Here is a 27,532-nt window from a genome sequence, read left to right on the forward strand (position 1 = left end):
CTGGCTAATTCCTAATAATGAAATAAAAGCAATACAACTGGAGTCAAGTTCTGTTAAACAAAAAGGACAAACAAACATGTTGTATTCAGATTTCAGCCTTTTATTTGATTCTCTGTCAGTAAAAGCATTTTTATGGTGTAAATCTGTATCTTTGTTCTCAGCTCTAATGTTAAGCAAGCTGTCACAAGAACTCTGCTCCAATAAAAAATATTTATTGGATGTTTTTTCACAGTCACTTGTAAATCTGACAGATGTAATCAGTCCCGCTAAAAAATTTTTTGACCACTCTTACTACAAGCCTCATTTACCCATTCACAAAAATGCTTTTGTCAATGCCCAAGTACTTTTCTGCTAATACAAACACACACAGACAGGCAGGACACGCAGCCCCTTCCTTGGCGACAGCCCCACCCCATTCCTCAAACTTGGCTGGATGTATATTAAATTTGAAAAGCCGGTGCATTCAGTGATGCTTGTTACATTGTCATTAGCATTAAATACCCAATCCATAACTAACACAGTCAGACACTGTGCCTGCAGGCTAAAATGTTCTTTGATAACCTACCGTCGCCGCCTCTGTGAGACAATGAGGAAAAAAGAATGTACTGTTAGTTACTGCCCAAACACCTATCACATTTGGCAACTCCGAGTACCCCGAGCAAACCGACTGTTGTCTACTGTCTGCCCATGACTCCATGAGATTATGTTGACCTCAGCTGTAGTCAGTAAACAGCACTGGATGATGGAGGAAGCGGAGGGCGAGGAGACAAAGAGGGAAGACAGACAAGGGGGCTACTTGAATGAACTAATTGAATGAACAAAAGATGTCCGCAGCATCCAAAATTCAAACAACCTTGGTTGTCCTTACGCAGAGGAGGAGGAAAAGGGAGACGAAATAAACAGACAAAAAGATGGGAATGGGGTAAAAAAAACAAATAAATAAAGTAAGGACAAGATAGTGAGAAGGCCAAGATGTGCATGGGGGCGTATGTGTGGCCAGGTGAGGTCAGGTTTACGTGTGTGCTTTGGCTAGATATTTGTTGAAGGGCAATTCTGAGATTCCCTTGAGCTACTCGGTGAACTCTGTCAGTGTCTCACTTTATTTCACCCTCTCTCCTTCACTGTCCCTTGCTCCTGCCCTTTAGAAACAAGATGAAGGGATGATCAGGAGGCGGCTTCAGTTAAGACCGCCAATCAATACAGCTCTTCTGCGTGGGATGAGACTCCAAGATTACACTGAAAATCACAAATGGCAAATGACTCTTTCAAACTACTTTCTCCACTTTGAACATTCAAGCCTGACCAAAGCCTTCAAAATAGGAACCAGAGAAGCTCCCTATCTTGCACTTGATAGTGTGCACGCAGTGGCTTTCTCCTAATTCCCTTTCGCATTAGAAACCTTTAAACTAAGGATCCCCGCTGTTCACAATAACAACACTCATCAAAGAAAGTTTTACTGAACTCCCAAACTCTCATTTCCTAAACGAGAGTTAAAATGCCTCCTAACTCTTCACCATACTTCATCTTTGTTTTCTTCAGTCCAAACCTCCAGGCCCTGAACAATTAGGCCCTTGTTTATGTCTGCAAATTGCTGTGCCGTGCCTATCAGTGTATAGTCCCTGGCAGCTGGATGCACCGGTGGAACGACCATATTGATTGGGATGTCTGTTCTTTTAACAAGGTCTGTCTGGTTGCTCTATCTAGGGGTACAGCAGTGTTCATACGTGTTCCCCAAACACCGCTCCACCTCAGTTCAGGTAATGGAAGCACACTTCAAAACTGCTTACACAAAACACTTTTTGGTGGGGCAATTTGTAAAGGGAATACCCAGTACACGCTCGATTGTTCCATATTATCTAATTTTCTTATTATTTTCTCTTGGTTTCTGTCATTTGTGAAATTTTTTGTTTAGCCTTTTAACCACAAGGCCAACCCTCATTTTACTTTCTCTTCTCCTCCCCCTCTTCTCATTATTACTATGATAACTCTAACTTTCTTCACCAGCTGTCCCTGAAGAGGCCAGTAGCAGTCAGTGTCATTATTTTCCATAGTCCAGCTTCATGCTGACTGCATGAGTTTGCTTCTCTCTCTGTTTCACAGCCTTGACTGCCCATTTGTTTTCACTCTAATGAAGTAGTGGAAACGTAGCTGGGGAAGAAAGAAGGGGAAGAACTAGTGAAAAAGGAGAAGGGGGACTAGATGGGGTTAAAAGAGAGGAGGAAAGAGACAAAGCACATGAGAAGTTTAGGGAGTTGACAGAGGAAGAAAGAAAATGAGAAAAAAAAAGGGTACATTTGAGCAAGCTGTGAAAATGTTTCTAAAGAAAATATTCCACCAAGTCTGAATAAGATCAAAAATCCCCAAAAGTGAGATATACAGAAAGAAAGAAGACACAAAATTTAACTCGCAGGCCAGGAGGGCCCATTACAGAAAAAAGCAACTTAACGGAGATATGAATACAGTGTTGAGATAAGAGCACACTGAACATTACTAGGCCCTGTACAGATCAGTAAAAATCTTTGTTCTTTCTTTTTCCCATGTGATTGGAAACTTCCTTGTGGTTGTCCAAAAAAAAAGAAAAAAGTTAGCACTCACCTTCCACTTTAATTGGCCAATCACATACCAGCAGGTCAACCTAGTTCAAAACTAGCACCAGAATAGGAAAGAAAGGTGACTTGAGTGACTTTGAATAAGTCGTGGCTTTTGGAGCCAGATGGGTTGGCCTGAGAATTTTGGAAACTGCTGATCTACAGGGATTTTCCCACACAACCATCTCCAAAGTTTACAGAGAATGGTCTGAAAGAGAAAAACTATCCAGCGAGTGGCTGCTCTCTGGGCGAAAATATTTTATTGATGCCAGAGGTCAGAACAAAAACACAACAGGAACTCAAATAACAACTTGCTACAACCAAGGTGTGCAAAAGAGCATCTCTAAACACACAACGTGTGGAAACTTGACGCAGCTGGGCTACAGCAGCAGAAGACCACACGGTTGTCACTCCTGTCAGCTAAGGACAGGAAACTGAGGCTAGAGTATACACGGGCTTACCAATTGAAAAACAGTTGCCAGATCTGATTTCTGCTGTAACATTCGGATGGTAGGTTGGCAATTTACAACAATATTAAAACAATGATTAATCCTGCCTCGTATCAAAAGTTTGGCAGGTGGTGATGGTGTAATGATGTGATGGATTTGCACACTTTGGGTTCCTTAGCCACAGATGAGAATCGTTTAACCGCCACAGCCTACCAGAGTATTGATGCAGATCATATCCATCCCTTTATGACCATATCATACCCATTCTCTGATTCTGGCTGCTTCCAGGAGGATAATGTGACATGTCACAAAGCTGAAATAATCTCAAACTGGTTTCTTTGAAAGGGACACTTCAATCATGGAAGGGCAACTGACAAATCTGCATCAACTGTGTGATCCTGTCATATCAATATAGACCAAAATCTCTAAGGATACTTTCCACCAACTTGTTGAATCCATGAAAAATAAAGGCAGTTTCGATGGCAAAAAAGGCACCAACCTGATACTAGCAATTTGTACTTAATGAAGCATGAGTGTAGTTATGTGGATTTGTGTTAGTTTAGCATATTATTGTGTGCTTGTGTCTCTGCCTAGGGCGGGAGAATGCTTTTGTCATATTCCTATAATTTTAGTTAAAAAAAGACCTCTGAAGATAGTGTTCTAGTTACAATCATCGCGTGGATTAAAACATAATGTTGCTTTGTGTTTTTGGAATGCAGAAAGATGATTCCTTCCCACACAGAAGATCTAACACTTAACAGTAGACTTACTGAGGAGCTGCTCTTTTCTGAGACACACAGATTGACACATGCAACAAAAAGGATTCATTTTTCAGAAGATTAAGGCACTTTTTCCCTGAGTCTGATTACTTTGAAAGACTGGCACAGTCATAGCAGAAAGAGGGGGAAAAAAATGAATTGATTTGATTATTTTGAGGCAAGTCTGGATCAATCGCATTCTTTCCCCTCGTCAGAACGGGGTCATTTTGCCCTGAGGGCAGAGGGGTGTAATCATTTGAGGCAGGCGAAGCACGCCATTTTCCCGAGCCTAGGGGTTCTGATTTCAATGCTCCATTATGAGCTGTGTTAACAGCAAATAACATGAATTCCTCTCAGAGAACACACACTGTTACACGCAGACACGTTGCATTCGAGGGTGTATAAACACACTGTGACACAAAGGAAATCCTTCAGACAGAGCCCTTCTGAAGAAGGACAGAAGGGGTAAAAAGTCAGTGGGACAAAATGTATATGGTTTAGCCACTGAAGGTAGAAACTAGATAAGAAATCAAATAGATTTTACTCACATCTGTGCCTGTGCTAAGTCTGTGTTTGAACAGATTTAAAAAAAAAAAAAAAAAACAAAGAAGAAAAAATCCCTCGTATCACCCTAAATAGCAGTAGACACACAATTCAAGCTCCCCTGCTTTAAAATGTATACAGTACAGAAGCACGTTTGTATAAACTGTGACGAAGGAAATCGATCCTTCACACTGCTCCACATGAGGAGAGCCAGCTGGATCCTGTTAACAGTTCTTAAATGAATTCTACACTTTCTAAATCCGGTGACATTCAGGGAGGCTGTTACATTAAAATTCCCAGCGTTTTGACAATTCCAAACAAATTTACACAGGCTGGGTTGTGCTGCTCAGGCACTGAGCTGACTGGTTGGTCCGCACCATGTGTCAAGGTTAACACAAGATTGTGTTTGTGTAAGACTGACAGGACCCACTCTGAAACCTAACTCCATTAGTTAGTGTGAAAGATTGTGGGGGCAGAAGTCTGAAATTATGCTTATTTTGAATAGTTAAATGTAAATTATACAACCTGCCTAAATGTAATATTGACAAGTGTAGAAAAGCCCTGACGGGCAAGAAGAGGACACATCTAACGTATTCAATTTTTCCAGCAAATGACAGATATTTGCACTAAATTTCCACAAAACACACACGCTGAACAAAAACCAAACACAGTCCTTGTAAGGGAAACATTAACTTGAATATTTGCAATATGTCCACAACACTGTAAATACAGCACGAGACAAGAAGCAACTAATAACATTAGCAGACCGCTCTGTGTAAGCATATATAACAATTTATTTTTTGGACTGAAAACATTCCTGGTTGGTATGTACAGAAAAATAATTTTGGGCTAGGGAGTATCAAAAAGGCTTGTGTAGCAGTCGGCTAATTTGTTAATGCTGGGGTTGTTTCTTATGTTTGTACATTTATCAGGCCTCAGTCACACAGGCCTAGAAACAGTTCAGTTAACCCTGGAAACCACTGTTTCAAGGGAATAATGTGTAATTCCCCACCAAGTGGGTGGATTATTGCTGGAGGTTGCTGGTCGCTGCACCAAAACACCCCTTGCAGTTGCTAACAGTTTGTTGCGGTCACCCATAGTTTGCATAGAATATGATTAGTTTCTTCAAATGTTTGCCAAGGACTCGCTGAACAACTGTGAAACTTGAAAAATGGTGACACAGATTGGAAACAGAGACCGCTTGTCTTCAAAGCCAGGGTTGTGTCTCACCCCTGCAGCTAACATGTTTCAAAGGCGCAACTTTTACCTTGAAGGCGAGTGCTTTCTGTTTCCAGTTTGCAATGGACTTTTTGCATTTCTCTATCATGTATCAAACAGTTGGCGATGTAAAACAAGTTGTCATTTACATGCAAACTGGCCAATTAAAACAATCACAAGGAGGTTTTCAGTGCACCGTCACATAACTCTTCGTGACCAATTACCTGTAGCAACTGCTAGCAACCACTTGCCAACCGGTTGGGGAATACATATATGTATTCCCCAACCGGTTGGCAAGTGGTATACAAAAAGCAACACCAATGAAAAATATATGATGTCTACTCTTACCACAGGGTAACGTCAAACAATTAGAGAAACAAAACAGAGCGCCAATGGGGAGCAAAAAACCAGAGAGTTGTGACAGTTATCAAGCAGTGAGCGTAGACAGGGATTTTTATATTAGATGACTCTCTGACCGTCATTGTAAGGGAACTTTTTTTAACAAAAGAGAAAACAGTGGTTTGACAACACGGTTGTACCTTCGACATTTACTTGAAGAACAATTAGTGATGTAATGTTGAAAAACCTTGAACAACCTATGAGCACAGAAGCATGTTTTTCACAGAAGTACTGCTGACCTTGTACGTTGGTCATTCACGCTGTCAACAATATGCTTAAAAAAGTGGAGAAAACATAGCTATGCCTTACAACTTCTATTAAACAATGAAGATTTAAATAAAATGAGGCATGAGGAAAAAAATTCTAATGGATTTGTTAATATAAAGAAGAGATGCTGTGGCTGGGAGAAATTCCAACTTAAGTAATTTGCACAAGACTTTCATTATGTTCAAACCTTGTGGGATTGAGAGTTATCCCCCAGCTTCTATGTTTTGCCAGAAGTGCATTAAGGGCAAAGATTAGATTAGTTTGCCCCGAGATTGAATTGGACATGCCTTAGGATTTTACTGCTGTGATACACAAATAAAGCGTGATACAACATTGCTAGGGGCTTAAATGTCAAATGCATGCCAGAAAAAATTATGAGCATAATGAAAGCACTGCCTACAGTAACACAAATTTGCAAAGTACCTCAAAACATTGATTTGATTTATTTAGGAGGCGCAGTTTCAACAAACATTACAAAAACTACAATTTCATGCCAAGCAGAGGTCAAAGAATTTAGAATTGGTGCATGAAATGTTGATAACTTAGATTGTAAGACAAAATGTGTATCTTATTTGAAATTATATATATATATATATATATATATATATATATATATATATATATATACACACATACATATATATATACACACACACATACATATACACACACACACACACACATATATACACACACACACACACACACATATATATACACACACACACACATATATATATATATATATACATACATATATATATATATATATATATATATATATATATACACACGTATATATATATATATATATATATATATATATATATATATATATATATACACGTATATATATATATATATATATATATATATATATATATATATATATATATATATATGTATATACGTGTATATATATATGTATATGTATATATACATATATATATATACATATATATACATATGTATATACATATGTATATACATATATATACACATATGTATATACATATACATATATATACATATGTATATACATATACAACAACGAGAACTGAAGCACTATCACAGCCAAACGTTTGAGGCTCCAGTTATGTGGGGACAAACCCAATCGAAGTGACCTTGATAAAAAATTACTAATCAGGATTTGAGAGACATTTTAATAACAGTAAATACCCAAATGTAAAATAAATTAACATAAAACAGAAGCAACAATACTAATATCAAAGCAGAATGGGCAGATGATTTGAGAAAATGAAGGGAAGAAGGAGATAAAAGCAAGTGCTGGGGGGGGCAGAGTCACACGACAACACCTTGTCACAAAGGAATTGTGGTTGTCTTAAAGTCACACGACAACAAGGTGTGTGACTTTGAGACAACCACAATTCCTTTGTTCTGCTGCTTTTATTTCTTTTATTATCTTTATAGCTCTCATTTTCACTCCAACCTCAGTAACATCACTTTCCCCTCTCTCTGAGCAAATTTTGTATTACCCCCATTCCTCTTTCTCTCCCTCTACTCCTGACCAAGTCCTAACCCTTTCTTGCTACCATAAATAGCGAGACAGCAACATCAAACAAAGTAGTTTGCCTTGGATGGAGGCTTGTGTAACAAAGCCAGTTTAACATAACCAGCATATCCTTTCGTTATCTGGGTTAACTTACCTTAACATCTGTAACCTGGATAAGCAGTGGCACATAGCTGAGTATCAATTTTATAAGTATTCGATCAGTGAGACTAAAGAACTACTAATTTAATAAAGTCTAGCCTATTTTAAGGCAAGGAGAAAAGCCAGTAAAAATGTTGACCGTGGAAGTTGACAGATTTATCAAATTTTACAACTCTACCATTACGACATGAGATAATATGATGGATTATAATCAAATATTTCATTAAGTTCATGTTTAAAAAAGAGATTTGGTTTTTATTATTTCAGCTGCCGGTCTGGTGTTGTTTAACAGCCGAAAATAAAAACTGAAATCAAATTTAGGTTTGGACTAGAAGCAAATTTCTCATATATGCTCTGTTTTATGACCATATACTAATGTATACGCATTAACATTTTACACTCTCCTACTATTTTTGCTCAGAGTACTGGAGGATCTTTCAAGAACGGTGACATTTTCTGGAGAATTGATTGGTCAGTAGGCAGTGATTTCACACCTGCTGATCTCTAATCTGGAACCTCATCTGCTCCTGAGTAGGTTAGGCTTGCAAGATAAGTTAGCAAGGCGATACATCCCGGTAAGAAGGGAACCACCTTTTTTAAAAACAGGGTTAACCTTGAAATTACCTGGATAAGAGTTAATCCTGCTTTGTAGTACAGGCCCCTGGTCCTCTGCCCTTACAAATCTGACCAGCCTTAACAACGCGTACTCCAGGCGTATTTCACTAATCAAAAGTTTCGGATATGAAAAAAGGAAGCCGGAGGATGTGTGGGAGGAGTAAGAATGCAGTAAATTTGTTGTGTGATTAAGAGCTGGCGAGGTACTTGACCTTGGAAACTGTCAAACTCTTCTCTCTGTTCGATTCACACTCCATTGCAACTCTAATAGCATCAATTACTGCTTTATTTAGCTGTGTCATCCCCACATTCCCCCTCCAGAGCGGAGGGAAAGTAATTATTTATCTTTTCAACCTTCTGGCTAAACCGTGAGTATAAATATCACATCTGAAAAGAGAACTGGGTAGATAAATAAGGAAAAGCAGCTGGAATTGTTCACTGGATAGGAAAGACATGAATGCATATGGTAGAGAAAAACTAAGAAAAAATGTTATTCCAGTAAAGATGTGGGTCATTCCAGAGCACAATTTTTTATTAGCACGGATGTAGCTATTGATTGTTGGGTCACTGAGTCAGTGAGGCAGTAGTGAACCGGATGAAAATGGAATTTAAGTGATCACTTGCTATGTAATGCAGTTAGTCTTTATTACTTATAGATAAATATGATAGATGCACCTTCATGCCTGCAATAATGTGAACTGAGTATACTGCTTCATCACTGAGACCCTACATACAGGGTCACTGTCAGATGCTCATATATTGTCATTTTATTACAGTCTAAATAGATAAATATGATACACTGGTGTTCTTGTCGCACTTAATGAGCTCAGTGTGTTCATTTTTATCATAGAAATCCATAGGGTCAAGCTTGAGGCCATGACACACAGATATCACTGATTTTATAATGACAAAATAAAAATGATGAGTTTCCAGCCCACTGAGCAGCCATGACTATAAATCTCTCCTCCCTCGTTTTTCTCCCTGCCAACTTGCACTTTTCAAAAGCACAGCAGGGACTTTTAAATGTGCTCCACTTAAAACCAAAATGAATACTGTAAAATGTGAAATGAAAGCTCATTAAACACACAATTATATTTACTATACTGAAGCCTGTCAGGATTGGGATGGTGTCCTGTGTTGTGCACTCTGCTACAGAACAAGACACCAGGTTCTCCAGTATCAGTACAGACTACAGTTTCTAGGTTAAGCCAGCTTTTCACTTTCCCTTCCTTGCCTGCCCTCATCCCACTCATGTCATCCGCGCTAAGTGGATGCATCTGTGTTACAGGAGCTCCACAAAACCAATTGGCGACGTGGGTGGAGTTGTTACCATGGCAGTAAAACTACATGTACTTTCATCCGGTTATGGGTTGGATAAGTAAGAGGCCAGATGTAAGTGTAAGGGTGACTTTGAAAAGACTGTCCCTCCTCTCACCCAGAGGCATCTCAGAGCAGGTTTGAGACAGGTCATCATGTCATTTTACTTCTGTTATCACCCAACCGTGTGACGCATGTATCACACAGACAAACTGGGCACGGGCTGCAGTTAGATACTCGACGTCCCACATTCAGACGCTTTTAAATTGGCCCTAACATGGAGCTTTTGCGTATTCATATCTATGTGTCTGACTACATCTCTGTGGTTGTTTATGCGCATTCATATTCGACAACCTTAAGATGGCAAAATACTTCATATACCACAAGTTTAACAAACCCCTAAAATATTGGTGTATAATGATCACTGATCAGGACTGCTTTACGGTAATATTTGGATTCAAACTGTTTTTGATCCCAGAATTGAAATTATTACAACTCTATTATGTATTTATAACATGCAATATTGACAGTAAATAGTTATTTCTGGAAGACATTGTTGTTTTTAAGAAAGTAATGGTGCAACTAATGATATCAAACTGAGCTAAAAACTGAACATGTTCATTTTAAGTTCCAGTTTTGTGTTTGTGAGAGCAAGGGCCTGAACTATAAAGCAAGATCAGCGTAGTCAGCGAGTTGGTTGCCAGATGCCTCCTGACCAGCCTTTAGGCTTGTGCGTACGGGCTCTAAGAAAGACAACGATATGAGTAATGTTCGTTACCTTGTCGCATCTCATGAGGCCCAAGTAGCGAAGGGACTTGCTGCTCTGAGCAATCTGTGTGGCACCCTGGTCCGTGATGTCTTTACACCAGCCGGCATCAACAGTCTCAATGGTGCTGCTGTACTGCCCTATAGCTATCAGAGCTGTTGACAGAGAAGGGGAGCAGAGAAGGGGAGGTGGGGAAGGAGGAGGGAGAGAAACAAGAAAACGTGTTAGTCTGACAACCTTTCTCATGCAAATGTGACAGCAGCGTCTTCCCACAGAGACAGAATTTGAAATGAAACCAGGGCACGTCATATGGCCAGCTGTGACACATAATTCTAGTGTTTACACAACACCTTGACAATATACACGCATGCCCACAAATCCTCGCATACACCCATGCTTGGTCAGACTTCGGCAGGATTCATCCATTACAGCACCGGCATGACTCACGGCACAGAAAGGGAACGACACCGTGCCAGAGTAAAGTGTGACTCCATGCCAGTGTACGATTTAATTTTGCTTGTGTGCATGTTTACTGCTGCCAGGGCAGAAACAAAATGCCAAGGTAAAGAGTAACCACCAAAAACAAATATCTCACAGTTTCTCTGGGCTTTGTTATACCACAGAGCATTTGTGCATACACCGCTTGCTGCATATACGTAAATACACATTCACACACTCGTAGCGTATCTCACAAGTGTTGTTCTTTTGATATTGTCTTCCTATGTTGACAAATTGCAATGCACAGCTGTCAAACACGATGACATTACATTCGCTGTAATCTACGTGTAGCTCCAATAAAGGCATACTTTGCTGCATTAACACACAAACACAGACAGACACAACAATCTTCCTCATCAATCTTTGACCCGTCAATTGTTGGGTAGATGGAGGAGACCTGTGCTCCACGAGTCGATTGATAGTGCTCCTCGGTGATCGATTGGCAGGCCCGGGCTTTGTTCTCCACTCTCACAACCATCACTAATGAGAGTGGGAAGGTGGGAGGAGGAGTGAGGGATGAGAGAAAGATGAAAGGAAGAGGGTAAAGACAAAGAGAGCCTTTGACAGCACCTTCAGATAGTTACTTAGCCCTGATGTTGTTTTCTCATTTGCAGAAATCCATTTTACGTCAAACTTTTTTATAAACAAGCTTCCTTGAACAAGGAAAAATTAACCCGTATGAACTTTCACTTTGAATCGGTTCCTCCCGACTTTTTCACTTCTATGACCAGAGTTAAAAACAAAAGAAAACATACACGAAGCACTTGCGCGTGCATGTATTTCACTGTGTGTTTGTGGTACAGAAGCTTTTTTTCCACTGGAGACAGGAAATGAATAATCTTATGCTTTTTTCTCCACACTTTTAAACCTCTTTTCTCCTGTTACAGCCAGTGTATTGCACAGGCTTCTCTGCACGTAAGCACATGCTCCCAGGGACGAACTTGTGTACAGCATGTAACATATGTAATATATAGCTTTGGGTGCTTAAAGTACACCACATGTGGTTCCTGTTTGGGCTCTAGCATGCTCTTGGATGCCATGCATAATAGCAAATTATGGCTAAACAGGCAGTAACCCCGCTTTGAAGCTACAGTGTGTTTCATATAAAACGCACCGTGGGGAAGAAGAGTCAGTAGACCAGATGGGTGAAAAGAACATGAAGCTAGCATGTCATTTATTGACTAACGGCACCCTGGTAAAGTATGCTAAAAATGAAGACGCTGGTGTTTTCGTGAGTTCGCCTGAGCGTGTGAAAGATCGGAAAGACGTCGAGTGAAGGAATGGCCTCCCATCCAGTGCCCCTTGTCCTGTTCGATTACAGAATCCTAAATTTGATTACCTGGGCTTGGATCTTTCATCTTATGTTGAGACACACATATCGGTGCTGTTTAAACTCCCTTGCAGAGTCCGAGGAGATTTCTGAGGAAAAGGCAGATTAAATGAAAGAGGAGAGCTCCAAAGCTCAACAAATCAAAGAGAACTTTGCCAACACACATTTCTGCTTCTTCCCCTTCAACTTTAATTCTCGCAACTTAAAAAGGTGGAAAGATAGAAGCAGACAGATGCTTACCACTGTGAATATATAAGTTGTGCGAGTGACTACAATGTCTGCAGAACTGGACACACACAGAAATATTAAGTCAGATACCAGTACTGATATTTGGAGGTTTAAAATCAATGTTTTTTTTTTCCAGACACACAAACTTAAACAGATTTCTCAAGGATTTGCTGTGAGTAGTTATTTATGAATCCTTACTACATTATTACGACTATTCAGTTTTAAAATAATCTTGCTTTAGTCAGCTGATCCGACTTTGCCCGGATCAGCTGATTGTTGAGTGTGTCGATGCAGAGTGCCTTCTAGTAAACAAACTATGCAACATCAACATTCATAAGAAAGTTGAAGGGTGTTTCTCTCAACTCTTCTTCACTTCAGTTTTCATTTATTGGACATTATAAATGGTGATACCGATATCCTGGGAAATAGTTAATACCGTCCGATATATCAGTCGTCTCTAATTGTCAGTGCATTACACAAATAATGTGTTGCAGTCACGTAGCGGCACACCACCTGCTTAAACTGAATTAAAATGTTTTTTAACAGGCTCCAGACTTTTTAAAGAAAACATATAGCAGTCAGAAATAGCTGCGGGGAGAAACAGAAGAGCAAGTGGGACTAAACATCATTTTGTTAAGCTGTGAAGTTGGTAAACTGGAGAGTCAGATAATGCCTTTGTCAGAACGAGCCAAGTGTTAGGCTATTTAGACTTGTTTAGTACTCTATCAACAAGTTCATCTGGTTGCCATTGCAGTCTAATATGGATGTGTGTGCCGTGCTTCTCTTCCTCTTCCTTTGACTCTCTATCAGAAGACTATAAATTTCAGCTACTCCCGATGGCAAATGGAAACGTGACCACTTTTGAAATGACTAAAAGCTTTGAGCGAAACCTTTTAACTACAAATGAAGAGGTTTGTTCACATTGTCAGAGATAAAGAGTCTAAATAGAGCTTGGAGAATTTGTTTTGTAAGACAGTAGCCAAGTAACACAAAAAGATATGTTTTTATGTGTGACAGACTAGAAATGTAATTGTGTTTATGTCAAATATCTAACATAAAATCCTGAAGATTTAAGCACACAATAGTAGAACTTTTCAGACAGATGCAGAAAATCAATCTATACACTGCTGATAAAACACTTAACATGTAAAAACCTTCACTTCTCAAACGGCTGACTGCTACATCAGTGTGTATTAGTTATGCATTAGCCACTCATCTATTACAAAATTTTTTTTGCTTGTTTTTAGCAAATTGCCAATCTAAACATCATTTGATTGCAACAGATTTGAATGTGTGGAGAGTTTTGAATGATCCAATCTTTTATATAATAGTGGGACTTTAAAAGTAATCAGCACATTGAACTGGCAAAGTTAAACACTTGAAGCTTTTATACTGAAAATTGTAAGACAAATATGCAAAACGCTGTTGTGTTCCTATTTCTACCAACATACACTGTGCAGCATCATTTAACCGAAATTATACACTCGCTCAAAAGAAGTTTTATTCACTTTTTAGGCTCGTTTCTGCTAACTGGTAATTCGATGAATTGACATGTATCAAAAAAAATGCATACAGTTTTCTAAAACTTTTGACTGGCAGGGTATAAGAGACCATAGGAGCAGGAAATTGTCTTTCCTGACTGATAATGATTTTCTGTCTAAGAAATAGATGAAGCGATATGCAAGAGAAGTTAAGGTGAAAAAGAGGTTGAGGAGTCAGAGGAGAAAAGAGGGGAAAATCCCATTCTGGCAGTGTGAGCTGTGACTGAGTGGTGACTACACAGTCACAGACAGTAATGAGGACACACTCTGCTGCCCTGCCTGAAAATGGCTTTAGGATGTTGCTCCGTGTGTGCATGCGTAGAGGGATACTGACCTTAAATTCTGGATGTCATTCATTTTGAGCATAGCACATTTAACCAGTCTCCATCGACACAGAAGAAGCAAGTGGACGTCACATTTACAACCAAATGCTTCTGTTTATTTAAGTTCTCCTGGGATTTGAAACAACGTATCTTCTTGTCAATCAATCACCAAATCAATCATCAGGTCAATACAAGGAGTGTCATGCACCATTTAGTGAATTCAGGAATAGCATTTCTGTGTCGAAACCGCAGCCTTAACTCACTCGCTAAGACCTTTACAAACATTACAACTTTAGCCACAGGCTCAACTCACAGCCTTCAAGAAACCGCTGTGACAAATGTCGACCAAAGGTGAGCAACGCGTAAAACCGTAAATCTCTGGTGTACCATTAACTCCTACTTTATCTCCAGAAAGAGATTCATAACCTATTACTTTCTTACACAAGCTGTTATCAAATACCATGAAGAGCGGATTTATCTAAGAGTGGTTCTATACTAAGGTGAGCACACTCCTAACAGCAAGGTCAAGAACTGGTCAATCCTGTGATGACCGCAATGTGAGAGGAAACCTTCCTTAATCGGCTTATTCTCCTATCTCTGTAGGCCTACCTGACCTCAGAGTTTCAGGGGTTAAGCATCTTTTACAGGCTTATTAGATATTCACTTATTACATTTTCCTAAATGATGGTGTGCCATTACTGCTATCTTATTGCTTTAAAGCCATCCCCCATGACTGCCTCCAGTAACCTTATACACCATATTTTTGCCTCTGATGAAGACAGTACGCCTATGAAAGATGTGATGGTAGGTAATGACTTACTGTGGAAGCAGTGTGTGCATGTGAGATCTGTGCGTGTGTATAACTATGGCAGTAGGAACAACAGAAAAAGGCTTATTATGGCTGATGTATTCCAGAGAGCAGAACTGTCATGTCTAATGTTGAAGACATTCACTTGGGCCTTTGTGTGTGTTTAAAAACTTAACCTCAGCTTTGCCCTCTGCACCGTGCTGCTCAGTGCCCCAAACCAAAAGAAAACCCCTTTTCACTTCTCATCCGTTTATACTGTCCAAGTTGTACAAGATGCAATATTTTTTTAAATGCTATATCAATACTGACATGCACTTTCAAGAACGAGGTCAAGTTAGTCTCAGCTATTTTGTACTGTCTGACAATTCACAAAAGAAAGGTTAAATAATGGCCAATAGTGGTGCTCAGAAATCAAATACAGACTTGTCAGAACTTGGGTTGGGCAATTCTGGTGAGACAATATAATGCAATGTAATGCATGTGTCTGAAATTGTATTAAACTTCTTTTTATATAGCATGAGCTTTGAATGAATTAGGACTTGTTAGAGCTACATACATAGATATGTAATTTTAGCATTAATATGAAATATATAGAGATGTATTAGCTGAGATTTCATGGCTGACTCTGACTCTGAAGTGTGACATGCACTGATTTTTGACGATTCTTAACCATAACACGACAACAGCATTTATCTGACAAAAGATATCTGCCAATTTACCTTTCAGGAACTAGCACTTACCATATACAGAGATCAGCTTTTAACAATGCAAAATTGTATTTTCATAATAAAAGAAATAAACTGTACAAACTTGCCCAGATTTTCTCTCACTTAAGCAACTGAAAATAAAATACTTTTCAACTAGAAAATACTAATAATTACCTGAAACCCCCCCTGCTGTACACCCAATTTAACTTATACATTTTACCTTAATAAATAAAAGCAGGTGCAACAAATTTATATAACTAAAAATGTCAACTACTTATAATTCCATCTTTTTGTACTTGTCTCCATAATTTGTCTTGTAACTGATTTGATCCTTTGCTCATACCAAGGGTGCTGTCAGGTGGCTAGCTCTGAGCTGTGGCTAGCTTTGTTAGCTTTTCCAAATTAGACATGTTGAGCTGGGTAATAGTGATTTAAGTTTCTCATTAGGTTTGTTGTTATGAATAATTTCCTGATGGTTCCTTTACAGTTCACTTGGTCAAACTTTGTGTCTTCCTCCTCGCTCACAATAAATAACTTGTTAAAGGCCACATGCTAATGACATGTTAGCATGTTAACATAAATACAGACTGTGACTTGATTTTAATATAAATGATGTTTCTACATTGATTTTAGTCCATAAAAGGTGCATTCATTATAGTAAAAGATTCCTACAATGTCACATGAACCTATTCATACATATTTAATTTGCACAGAAGAACATAAAGGAGTGTTTTTTTCTGTTAGTGTGTAAGTATACAGCTACATGTGTTTTTCAACAAATGTGTAATATGAAAACAATTTACTGACAGCAAAAATGTGAATGGGCTTTCCCAGGAGTGTGTTTACAGACACGTAAACATGCACAAGCACATAAAAAAAGTAAGGAAGCCTCCATAGCAAGATGCGGACATCACTTAAGTCCTTTGAAGCCTGTCTGTCCTGACTAAACACCAGCCTCGCTGTCTGACTGATTAGCACAGCATGCTCATCTTCAAAGTACCCAGGTCAAACTAACTGGGGTCACAGTGAGTGCCGAGACTAATTCAGTAAACAACATACCAAGGGAAGCATTTAAGAAACGCACGCATCGAAGGTGGGAAACAAGAGAGAGGCTGTCGCGCTGACCTGCGGTGAGCTGAGAATTAACAATTTTAAAACTTGTGAGAACCAGAGGGAACTGGAGAAGGCTTGTTGACAATCTCTTGATTAGACCGGAAAATGCCTGCTGGGCTGTGGTCTCAAACATGAACTTGATGTGACAAAAAGCGAGCCATAACTTCCAAGTTAGATATAAATATGTAGAAAAAAAAAAGAGTGAGAAAAGGGAAGAGAAAAATGAATAAATGAGCAATGCAGAGGTTCTGTGAGGTGATGCTCTTTGCCCTGACATTTTGGACAAATGCAATCAAAGGCCAGGGGAACTGAAATCAGCCAGGCTTGGTAGAGAGACACAAGGGAGAGGAGGAACAGATTGAGTGTGACACAAGGAGGGAGAACACTTTGTGGTGGGACATGCTCGAGCTGGGAAATTAATTAGCCAGAGGGCAGGGAGAAGGTAGTGTGCGGAGGGCACGTGCATTTTTGCAATCAGCCTCTGATCTGATGCAAACCAGCTGCCACATGCAATTGTGCGGCAGTGTGCACTTATATGATTTTACGTGCTTTTTAGGGATGTGTGCCTTTCTCACAAAGAGGGACTTCTCAGACCCCGAGATGTTTAAGTGGCGAGGTAGAGCCAGTACCAAAAAAAAAAGAAAACGAAAAAGTGACTTTGATATTTAGTCTGATCTCGCATGTGAAAATAATGCACACGTACACACATACAGAGACTGTTTTAGTAGCTGATTTGCGATAACCTTGCGGCGAGGATGTGAAGTTTGAGGATTGGAAAGGTGAGTGAGTGACAGAAAGAGGGTGAGAGATAGAGAGGAAGAGTGATGAGCAAGGACAGATAGACAGAGTGAAGGGGTGATAAGGAGAGATGGCGCTATCACAGAGGTGACCTACAACAGGCCTTCCTTCACCAAATCTCTCTCTCTCTATTAGACATACACACACACACACACTCGTGCAAAAATGAAGCACTTAAGGAGGCTGGCATAATTTTTCAAGACCTGAGTTAGCTGATCATATTACCAGTCTAAATCAGGAACTTGGTGGGCTCCTGCTCTGGATCCAAACAGACTTAATTGTTTTATTAACAATTTAAATACCCTTGACATTTACTAACACAAGTCAGTACCTGTGAAGTAGCGTTTCCTCCTCTCTCACTGTCAGTGCATGTAGATAGGTGCTAGCAAGGCCATTAACCCATAGATATTTAAGTGAAGAGCCTCAGGTGCTAAAACATCCCACTCTGGAGGCTGCAGCCAGATGTAAATGTGTAAACAGTGCATTCCTAAAAAGATAACAAAAAGAAAGATAGCAAAACTGTGAAAGCTATTCGTATGTGAGGAATGTGGTATTTTTGTAGCTCCGCATAGTTTTGTAGCCTTGTATTTTGTCGTGAAGTTTCAGGTATGTTCAAATGTATCTTTTTATGCTCAGCTATTCACTGTCCTTTTTGTCTTCAGATGAAACAATTCCCCAATCAACAAAGGAAGGATAATACTTTTTTTAGTTTTTGTTTTCAATGTTTCAAGGTTTTACTTCCATCACTTCTTGTGATGCATTCAAACTAAAGATGAAATGAAGTTTGAAAGGATCATAAAATACACACAAAGCCAGGCTAACAATAATGCATATTTATACCAGGCGGGGAGCAATGTGGACCAACTTTGGTTTTAAATAGGGACAGGAAAAAGCAAAATTGTAGGACTTCGTTGTAAATTGTGAAAATATATTGTTTTGTGTTGTTCCTAGATATTGGTTGAATTCCTTCTCGCATCATTCACTGCTGGGGATGTCCCTAACATGAATGAGTTAAAAACTTGTGTTTGATGTGAATGCCACAACTTAGTGGCAGACGATGCAAAGGTACAGAGTGGGGTTGCCGACTGCAGAGGCCAGTTCTCTGCTGATTCAGTAACTGCGGAGCTCCAAACCTCCTTTGGCATTAACATTAGATCAGAAACTGTGCGCCAGGAGCTTCAGCGGAATGGGTTTCCTGCATCGGTGGCCCAGAATCTTTTACTATTGTGATTTGTGTCACAGTATTTGAATGCACTGATATAATTCTGAGAAGATTATTAGGAATGTGTGATCAAAAAGACCTCCCTGCTCATAAAATTGCACAATTATTGCCGTGAATGTGATTTCACTGTGGTATCAAACAAAATCTTGATTTTAATATACTTAACCAGAACACATACAGAGTAATTCCAGTAAAAGAACCCATTAAATGCTAATGATAATCATTATCATCAGCGATCTCTCTACATCGACGGGTGGGAGGCCTTATTGAGAAAGGCAAATTCTGGAGCTCGGAGTGTTTTTTGTTGGGGATTCTTTGCTGTCGCCTGTATCTGGAAACCTTTTGGAGTTTTAGTGCTTCTTTAACAGCTTCTTCCTTCACTTCTAAACCGAACAATGTCTTCTCAGTCACACTTATGTGGTCACCTGCGTCTGACTTCTTTTAACATGGAGAGACGGGTGTACAGTCAGCTGTCACAAGTTCCTTGATAGAGATGGACCTGCGATCGATCACACGGTCTCCATGACAGTTGGGGGTTCTCCCCTCCTGCTGCCTCATTGAACCAACCCCCCCGTTGGCTGGACATCATCCTCTGGCTGCCCTGTAAGTGAGTTCTTTCTTGATCATGCTTTGTCTGGTACATGCCTCCCAGCGTTACCACAACTTGTAGGATTTCTGCCCCCACTGGAGTGTGTAAATGCTGAAATTAATACACTCACAGGTTTTGTTTGCATAGTTATTTGCATAAACCGTGTGGAGGTTTTATATGTTTACATCTTTCTTCTCCAAAGACAAAATCAAGAAAGAGACTACAGCCTCACAAAACACACAACCTGAAGTTCCCACAGCCATAAGCAGTAAAAGCAGGATATTAAGCCCTATTTCAAACCTACAGCACCTCTGCTCCAATGCACCTCTCCTATGAGGATATTAATCCTCCCCACCTTTTCTCTCTCTCTCATTACTCTTGCTTTCTCTCCCTCGCTCTCCCTCTCTCTCATTCCTTATTTTGGATTGTATACAACAGGGAAACTGCTATCCAATTCTGACATCACAGATGGAGGGGCATAAAGCTTAACAACTTCTTTTCAAAATGAAAATCCGAGCAAGAGGAGGAGAGGAAATGAAGATGGGGAAAGAGGAAAAAGACAGGTGGCCTCATATTCGCTGAACTGTGTGTTGCATGCATCTAACTGGAATTAACGTAGCATAGCAATAGTTATGGGTTTGGTTATGGATTATGGCTAATCCTTTAACATAGGGAGCAGGTCTTAAAGGTAATTACACGCTACTATTGGATCCAGAGCCCAGAAATGGGCCCCTTTTGCATCATTCCTATTAGGATCCGGAAGAAAACTAGCTGTTGATGCATACTGCTTAGAAAGAGTACAGGTTATCATACCGTAGTATTCTCTGCCAATCCTAATGCGATCTGAACTTGTCTGGAAGGTGAGAGAGAAGAGAGCTTTTAAGGAGATCTCATCTGTTCTTTCACTGTAGTGTGGCTTGAGATACAACAAACAAGCATTGAAAGCTAAATCATTATGACTGCAAAATAATTTATCATAGAAAAATAAACAAAATAGCGAGCTGTTCACCCACATGGGGTGAAAATGCGATTAGCAGCATCACTCGGTGCAGTGAATATTATCCAACACAAAGACGATGACAAGCACACTTAATGGTTTTTATTTTAGTCCTCTACCATGCCACACCTAACCCTTTTTATTACCCGTACCGCCTCTGAAATACCCCTATGACCCTGTCTAATACACACAGCGTTCCAAGTGCCACTAAGTCTGTGTCTATGCCTTATCTCAAGTCTTTAACAGTCCACTCAGTCCACTTTAACCCAGCGGGAAACATTAACCAGACATACACTTCCTCTTTCCATACCCCTGACAAAACCTTCCAAATTGTTATGATCACTAGACAGTGTGTGTCTGTCTGTGGTTTTCGTTTGTGTATGAATTGGGGCCTACTTAGCCCCTGAGACAGCCCTAAAACAAATGCCAAAATACCAATTTCTTGTACAACAATTTGTTTACTTGACCGTTAATAGCAGGCAGACCCACCCAAAGAAAAGGCTCGAGTCTTCACTTGATCCTAAAACCGATAAGAAAAACGACCCACAATGTTGCGTTGACTTTTAGACAGCAGTGCGATTGAATCCAACTTTTTTTAAGATGGATATGCCACGTCTCCTTGAATTTCAGCAACATGACTTCTAGTTTTTTGTAAGTACGTGAACCTAAAACAAAGGCCTTATGTGTAACATATTGTGTGAAGCAAGTATTTCTTTTTGTTTGTTTGTTTATTAAGGAGGTTTTAATGAAAGTACCAAAAGAAACTGCGTGTAAACAAGCCACCAAGGACATCCTCAATGTTGTGATGTCACAATGATCACTGTCCTCCTTTAATATGTTGTTTCAATAGACTAAGTAAGTAAGTAACACTGAAAATTTTAATATGCCGGAACTATTTTATAGAAAAGTGATTTTGAACCTAAAACTATCACAACATTGAAATGAAGCAGGAGTTTAAACGTGTTGCACTTTTATTGCTTCAAAAGATAACAAGAAGCAGTTATCAATGAAAAGTTGCATTTGCATTTAAAAAGAAACAAGTGTTACTTTCTTATCTCTCTATGTTGTGAGTTCAGTCTCTTTTATAGAAACTCCTAATGACTCATGAGTCTATAATAACACTTAGTCAGGTCTCACCAAAAGCTCGACAGTAAAGTTTAAAGCCGCTGCGATGTTTTCTGATCAATACCTGGCCATAACTCAAATCACACGTCAAGTGCCATTACTGTATACACTGCACACACTCCGCCAAAGTACACCAGTGCGCGCGCGCGCACACACACACACACACACACACACACACACACACACACGTGTACATTTTCATGAGCTTAGACAGTGTTTTTGATCAATACCTGGCTATAGATCAAACATCTTTTTCAGTTTATGGCTAACCTTTCCCAAGGCTCATTTCAAATGCACACAGAATAACTCATGTCTTACTCGAGAATGCTGCTTTGACGGTGTCTATGAAATTGATAAGTGCTCTTAAATGTAAAATGACAGTTTAAGAACCTTGTTTTCAAACTGCGGCACAGTCGGAATGTCCCATAAAAAACAAAGCACTTTTATTCAAGAGGTAACTTCATAGTCAGCGTAAGAGCCAGAAATACACAATAGACCAAATTTTGTGCAGCTAAAGAGCCATGTGAGAGTTTGTCTTTGAAGGATAATTTGCTCAAATCTAACAAGGAGAACTATAAGAGGTGTGCTGGGAAATCACTTTCCCTCATATTATATGTAGAACAAAGGAAATAGATATGTTTGTGTCATCATAAATGTTTCATCTACCTGAATATTACTGATCTGCCCGAATGTTACAGGAACGTGCTGACAACTGCAATGGGATTGTAGTTTAGCTTAAATCTAATCAACCGAGAATCTTATTGAGGAAAACTTTTTAAATTAAATCACCGTGCAATGAAAAATACCCTTTTGTTCTTCATTATCGAAAATTCTCCCAAAGCAAACAAACAGGCACCTACTATGTGTTTCTGCTCATGTGCTTTTTATTACTTTTTCTAACAAGTGGGGCTGTAGTAGACGATGAGGCTGCTTCTGCCTAAAGATCAGATAGCAGTTTCGACAGAGTCATTTCCTTTGATCCTTTTGTCCATCCTGCACTGACCTCTCCCGTCATTTATTCGATTCGCTTGGCTCATCATCTCCATTCATTCACGTCTCTCAATCCTTGCTCTCAATCCTTCCTTTCTTTCCCCTCTAATGTTTTCTTTACCCTCACCTCTCTGATTTCCTCCCTCTGTCTCTCCCCCTCCTCCTGATCCTCTCTCTAAAGGATGTTCCTGTGTTCAGGGTCGCTCTACCTCCTTAGTAGCCGTGTTGACCTTTAGCTTCTTTACGACTAGGGTCAACGCCTGTCGCCATGGTGTTTAACATCCCCGTGGGAGGCCATCTGCGTGCATGGGTACAGTGTGCAATTCAAACATACAAATTATTTATAATGTCAGAGTCATGTGAAGTTGAACCTTTACATTGCCTTTCATCTTCCGCAAGGGTCACGAGCAAAGACAAACAGCAGAGTGTGACAAAGCCTCCCCGCTGTTTGCATCGTTTTCCTTCCTCCCTCCCTCAAAGTTTTTGTCTTTCCTCATCTCCCACCTCCTTCCTTGCTGTATAAACATATTTGATTGCTAACTTCTATGTGACTTTCAACTGAAAGCTATTGAGTTACACGACCACAACAGAAACACGTCCCACAATGAGAATTGTGACCATCATGACGATGGTCGTAACCTGTGACTGTGAACCGATGAAACGAGGAACTCAGTGGAAGCGAAACACCAACAAGACATTTTCGGGTATTCACGTTTTTGTCTTTAACAGTCTCAATTTCATCAAGTGAACATGTGGTAGTATGTATGTCACGAAATGTGGGCTTGCATTGTATGTGACAGCAATAGTAGTTACTCGGTTTTGAACAGTGCAGCTGGCTGCGGCAGTTGCTTAACACCCCAATTTTTAAAAATAGAACTAAAAAATAGAACTAAACATTTTTTAAATCTCCTTTTATTTTTCTACATAAGTACGTGATTTTGTAGCAATGTGTGTCTGCACACTACTTTGTTTTTTCTCTGTGTGTGGACCTGGCTCTCAGAGTGTATGCATGCGTTTCCACAGGGAGAGGGTGAGCTTAGGGAGGCCAAACACTCAATGGGCAAATGATACAAGTCCTGCACTCCCCCTCCATAAATTACCAGCTCATTACAGTAATGCAGCCCATTTAGCATAGAAAGAGGGGGAGGGTGGGTGGGGGGAAGAGATAGATATAAGGATTGCAGAAAAAAGTGGTGGGTAGCAAGATGCATAAGGGGTGGAACCATTGAAGCATAAATGTCAAGGGGGAGGACAGGGAAGGGGGGTGGGGGTGGGGGGGTGCACAACAGGAAATTAAGGAAGGAAAAAATCAGAGGAGGAGAGGGTGAGGGAGAAAAACAGGAGCAGAGGAGGAAGAGTTTGCTGGGATGTGTTTAAGGAGCTTTTCAATCTCAACAGAAGTGCTTTTCATTAGGTTAAAACCTATCATCTATGCTACTGCAGGGAAAAAACAATGGGGAAATAGTAATATAGATAGTGGCTACAGTAGGAGACACTGATATAGACCCAGGCAGAGCGAGCGAGTTGAGCAGAGAGAGAGAGAGAGGAGAACTAGAGAGAGAGAAAGCAAGAATGGGATGAGATGTAACAGTTGTAATTGAATAGTGAACTAGAGAGGGTCTGAGTGCAAGCACTGATTAATACAATTCAAATTGATTGTCTCCTAGTAGCTGTGAGAACATCTCATTCTGACTTTCATATTTGAATGTTCAGCATGTTCTCTGTGTGAGCGTGCGCATGTTCGTGTGGCTGCAGTGTGTAGCTACCCCTGTGAACAGACCTGTGCCTAGGGGTAAGGAGACAGAGAGTGCCCTCTAGTGCTTACTGTTTCTTTTACCCCGGCTTAATACAACGATCGTTAGTGTTCCTGTTTATGCTCCTTTTCCATCTTTACCACTGTCCTTTATACGACTCCCTGAGGTCATCTGTACACAGCGGCCCTCTGTTAGTTACAATCTAATATTAAGAAATGGCTTGTTCTATACTTTTTACTAGTTTATCACAAAAATCTTCTCCAGATGTCAAAACAATCCCTGTTCAATAGCAAGAGCAGCAGTTAATTTCAGGGTTCATTGATATTACAAGAAACACAAAAAAACATAAAGAGTGGTTAATAATTTCATCATATCAAGCATTCAGACAACTTTTTCCGAGCCTTATCTCTTTATTTCTTTACATTAATTACAAAACCTGCTGCAGATGACCCACTACACAATCATATAGATGAGAGGGAAGATGGCAGAGTTCCATTTGCACCTTAGGAGGGAGAAGGATTTATCGTTGGGGTGTGAAACAATCATTCAATTTAGCGAGTAAGGCCCTGCGTTTAATTAGCAATAGCTTGTGTCTCACAGCCTCTGAGCCAGAAAATCCAGTCAGCAGTGTACATGCAGGAAGCTCATACTTTTCTTCTAAGATCTCAACAATTAACTGCTCTTCTAGTGCTTTCCAACTGTGGGCAGCCGTTTAGACATCTGTCTGCATCGGATTCTTCAGAAAGGGTAACAACTCTGCTTCGTAGGTAATGTCCTCAAAATTCCACTAGAAAGAAGGAAGCTTAGTAGAAAAGGAGGAAGGAGTGGAGAAAGTGTATTTAAGAGAAGCAATCTGAAGTTTCCTCTGTACCTCTGGCTGGCATGATCAGTCTCTTATCTGTTTTTCCCACAATATGATATCAATTATATAACACAAACCTCTGGGTACACTGCATTAATACAAGTAGAAACTATTATTTTAAACTGCATTGTTTACTTTGGTGTCATATTGGAAATATAAACCGCGCTGATCGTGGTGAGCGACCTGGAAGCTGTCTGATAAAACAGCTACTCGCCTCAAGGTGAGTTACGGCCAGATCGGTGCACTCTATCTTTGGGCATTTGATTTCAGTGGTACAGCCTGCAGAGGTCCTGGCATGATCATGAGCCTTACCTGATTTATTTTTAAAGTAAAGATTTAAAAATATATCAAGGCCAAAAAGGAATAAACAAAACAAGGTGTGTGTTGACTTCAAATCTTGGGTAGATGTCCAAGTTTTAAAGTGTACAGCTGCATTATAAAGAGAGACTGATCTACTAACTTGAACTCTGACATCTGTACTATTCATCCCCCTTTTTTTGATCCTCTTTATGTAAATATTTTCTTATATATGTTAGTAAATGTCAAACTAACTCAGAGCACTTGGACACGTTTTGGTTTATTTTCCTTTTTGTGCACACATGCAAACATGCCTCTCATTATTATGTTGTAAGAAAAGATGCATTTTTCCTATTCACAATGCAACAAAGAAACTGGGGAGTGGGAAATGGGCAATTACTGTATTTTTCATTTCAGACAAAACAGTCTGCTGTGTTGGACAACTGCACTCTGTTTTTCCAACAGGCCTGCTCATTTTCAAAATACAGTATGCACTTAATGTCCTTCTGCTCTTTTAGAATCTTAAAGTCGTTTCAGCGACATCACAATTATGCTCAACAATTATCCTAACAGTTACCATGGTAAATGACCTAGAGTTTAACTTATTTTCTGTCTGCATCAGAAAACCAAGCACTTCCCTCGTCTCACTTTTAAGAAACTCACTTTTTTACCAAATCAACACTAGCACAAACACAGTGTGTGTGTATGCATGTGTGTTTGCCAGAAATAAAGTGGGAAAAAGTAAAAGCAAGCTACTCTTAAATTGCAAATCATCAACAAAGCGAACATTTTAAAAATACAAAAGTATTTTAAGTACAGCAAAAAAAGCAGCCCTATAACCTTTTTGTTTTTTTAATTCATATCAGCCTTTGTCTACAGCCTACTCTGCAATACAAAAAGCAAAACGTCTACCAAATATATCCATGGAAACTGATGATCTAAACTCCAAACATTTGGTAAAAAAACAAAAACCGTCAAGAATAAAATATTAGATTTATTGAAAACGTCTTACTGTGTTTAAGCCCCTAAACCCACAGAACCCCTATCCTCTAATTAAGGCATCTTGACTCTTGATTGTCCTCCAGCTCAAGAAAAAATAAAGCTTTGCTAATGTAGTCAGTAATGCTGGATGGACTGCTTTTCAATGGAACATAATGGGCAATTATCCTGCATGTGCGCTAATGGCCACATTAACTGGCTGCAGAATGGGGGCGGATTATTTAGTAAACCAATGTTTTCAACCCATCTAGAGTTGCGCCGCACATACGTAGGCCGTCTGGAGAATTGGAACGCTGCAGCCTTCTCAGGTGAGGTTGAATCATTCATCAAACCAGAGCGGCAGCCATTTAAAAGACCAACATCTGCTTGCATTTTGCAGCATCGTGTCGCAGAGCGTCTACTTGCAGGGAAGAAGGCAGGTTTTGCACTTCTGCAACATGCTGAAATCTTCTGCAAAATCTACAGCCAGCTTTTATGCACTTTCGTAAAGTATTCGACATAATGTTACTTTTAATATATTTACAATCATGATAACAAGTAGTTATGGAAATAATTAAGTAAGGTTATGAAGTGAGGACAGGGTTTTTAGGGCAGACTTAACTAAGCTCAAATCTTTGTAAAAAAGATTGTACATGCATGTACAGAGTTAGTTTTAGTCATAGCAAATGGTAAAGAGAACGGCTCTCTAGGCACTTCCTCTTTTCCTCTTCATTTTCTCAGGTTGAGGCAGAGGGACTGCCTTTCTCCAGCCTGCCTCTG

General features: G+C 39.7%; 1 protein-coding gene across 1 annotated transcript in view; it reads right to left on the reverse strand.

The window, feature by feature from the left end:
• Positions 1 to 27,532, reverse strand: part of fbxl17 (F-box and leucine-rich repeat protein 17) — a 225,130-nt gene that overhangs the window by 14,744 nt on the left and 182,854 nt on the right. The window contains exon 10 of the mRNA XM_085475747.1: positions 10,605 to 10,747. Within this exon, the coding sequence (XP_085331873.1) occupies positions 10,605 to 10,747 (143 nt within the window). The remainder of the gene's footprint in view (positions 1 to 10,604; positions 10,748 to 27,532) is intronic.

The sequence above is a fragment of the Copadichromis virginalis genome, linkage group LG12 (genome assembly GCF_057382275.1).
Source record: "Copadichromis virginalis isolate Kocher_CV1m ecotype Utaka linkage group LG12, C_Virginalis_male_GT1.1, whole genome shotgun sequence".
NCBI classification, from domain to species: Eukaryota; Metazoa; Chordata; class Actinopteri; order Cichliformes; family Cichlidae; genus Copadichromis; species Copadichromis virginalis.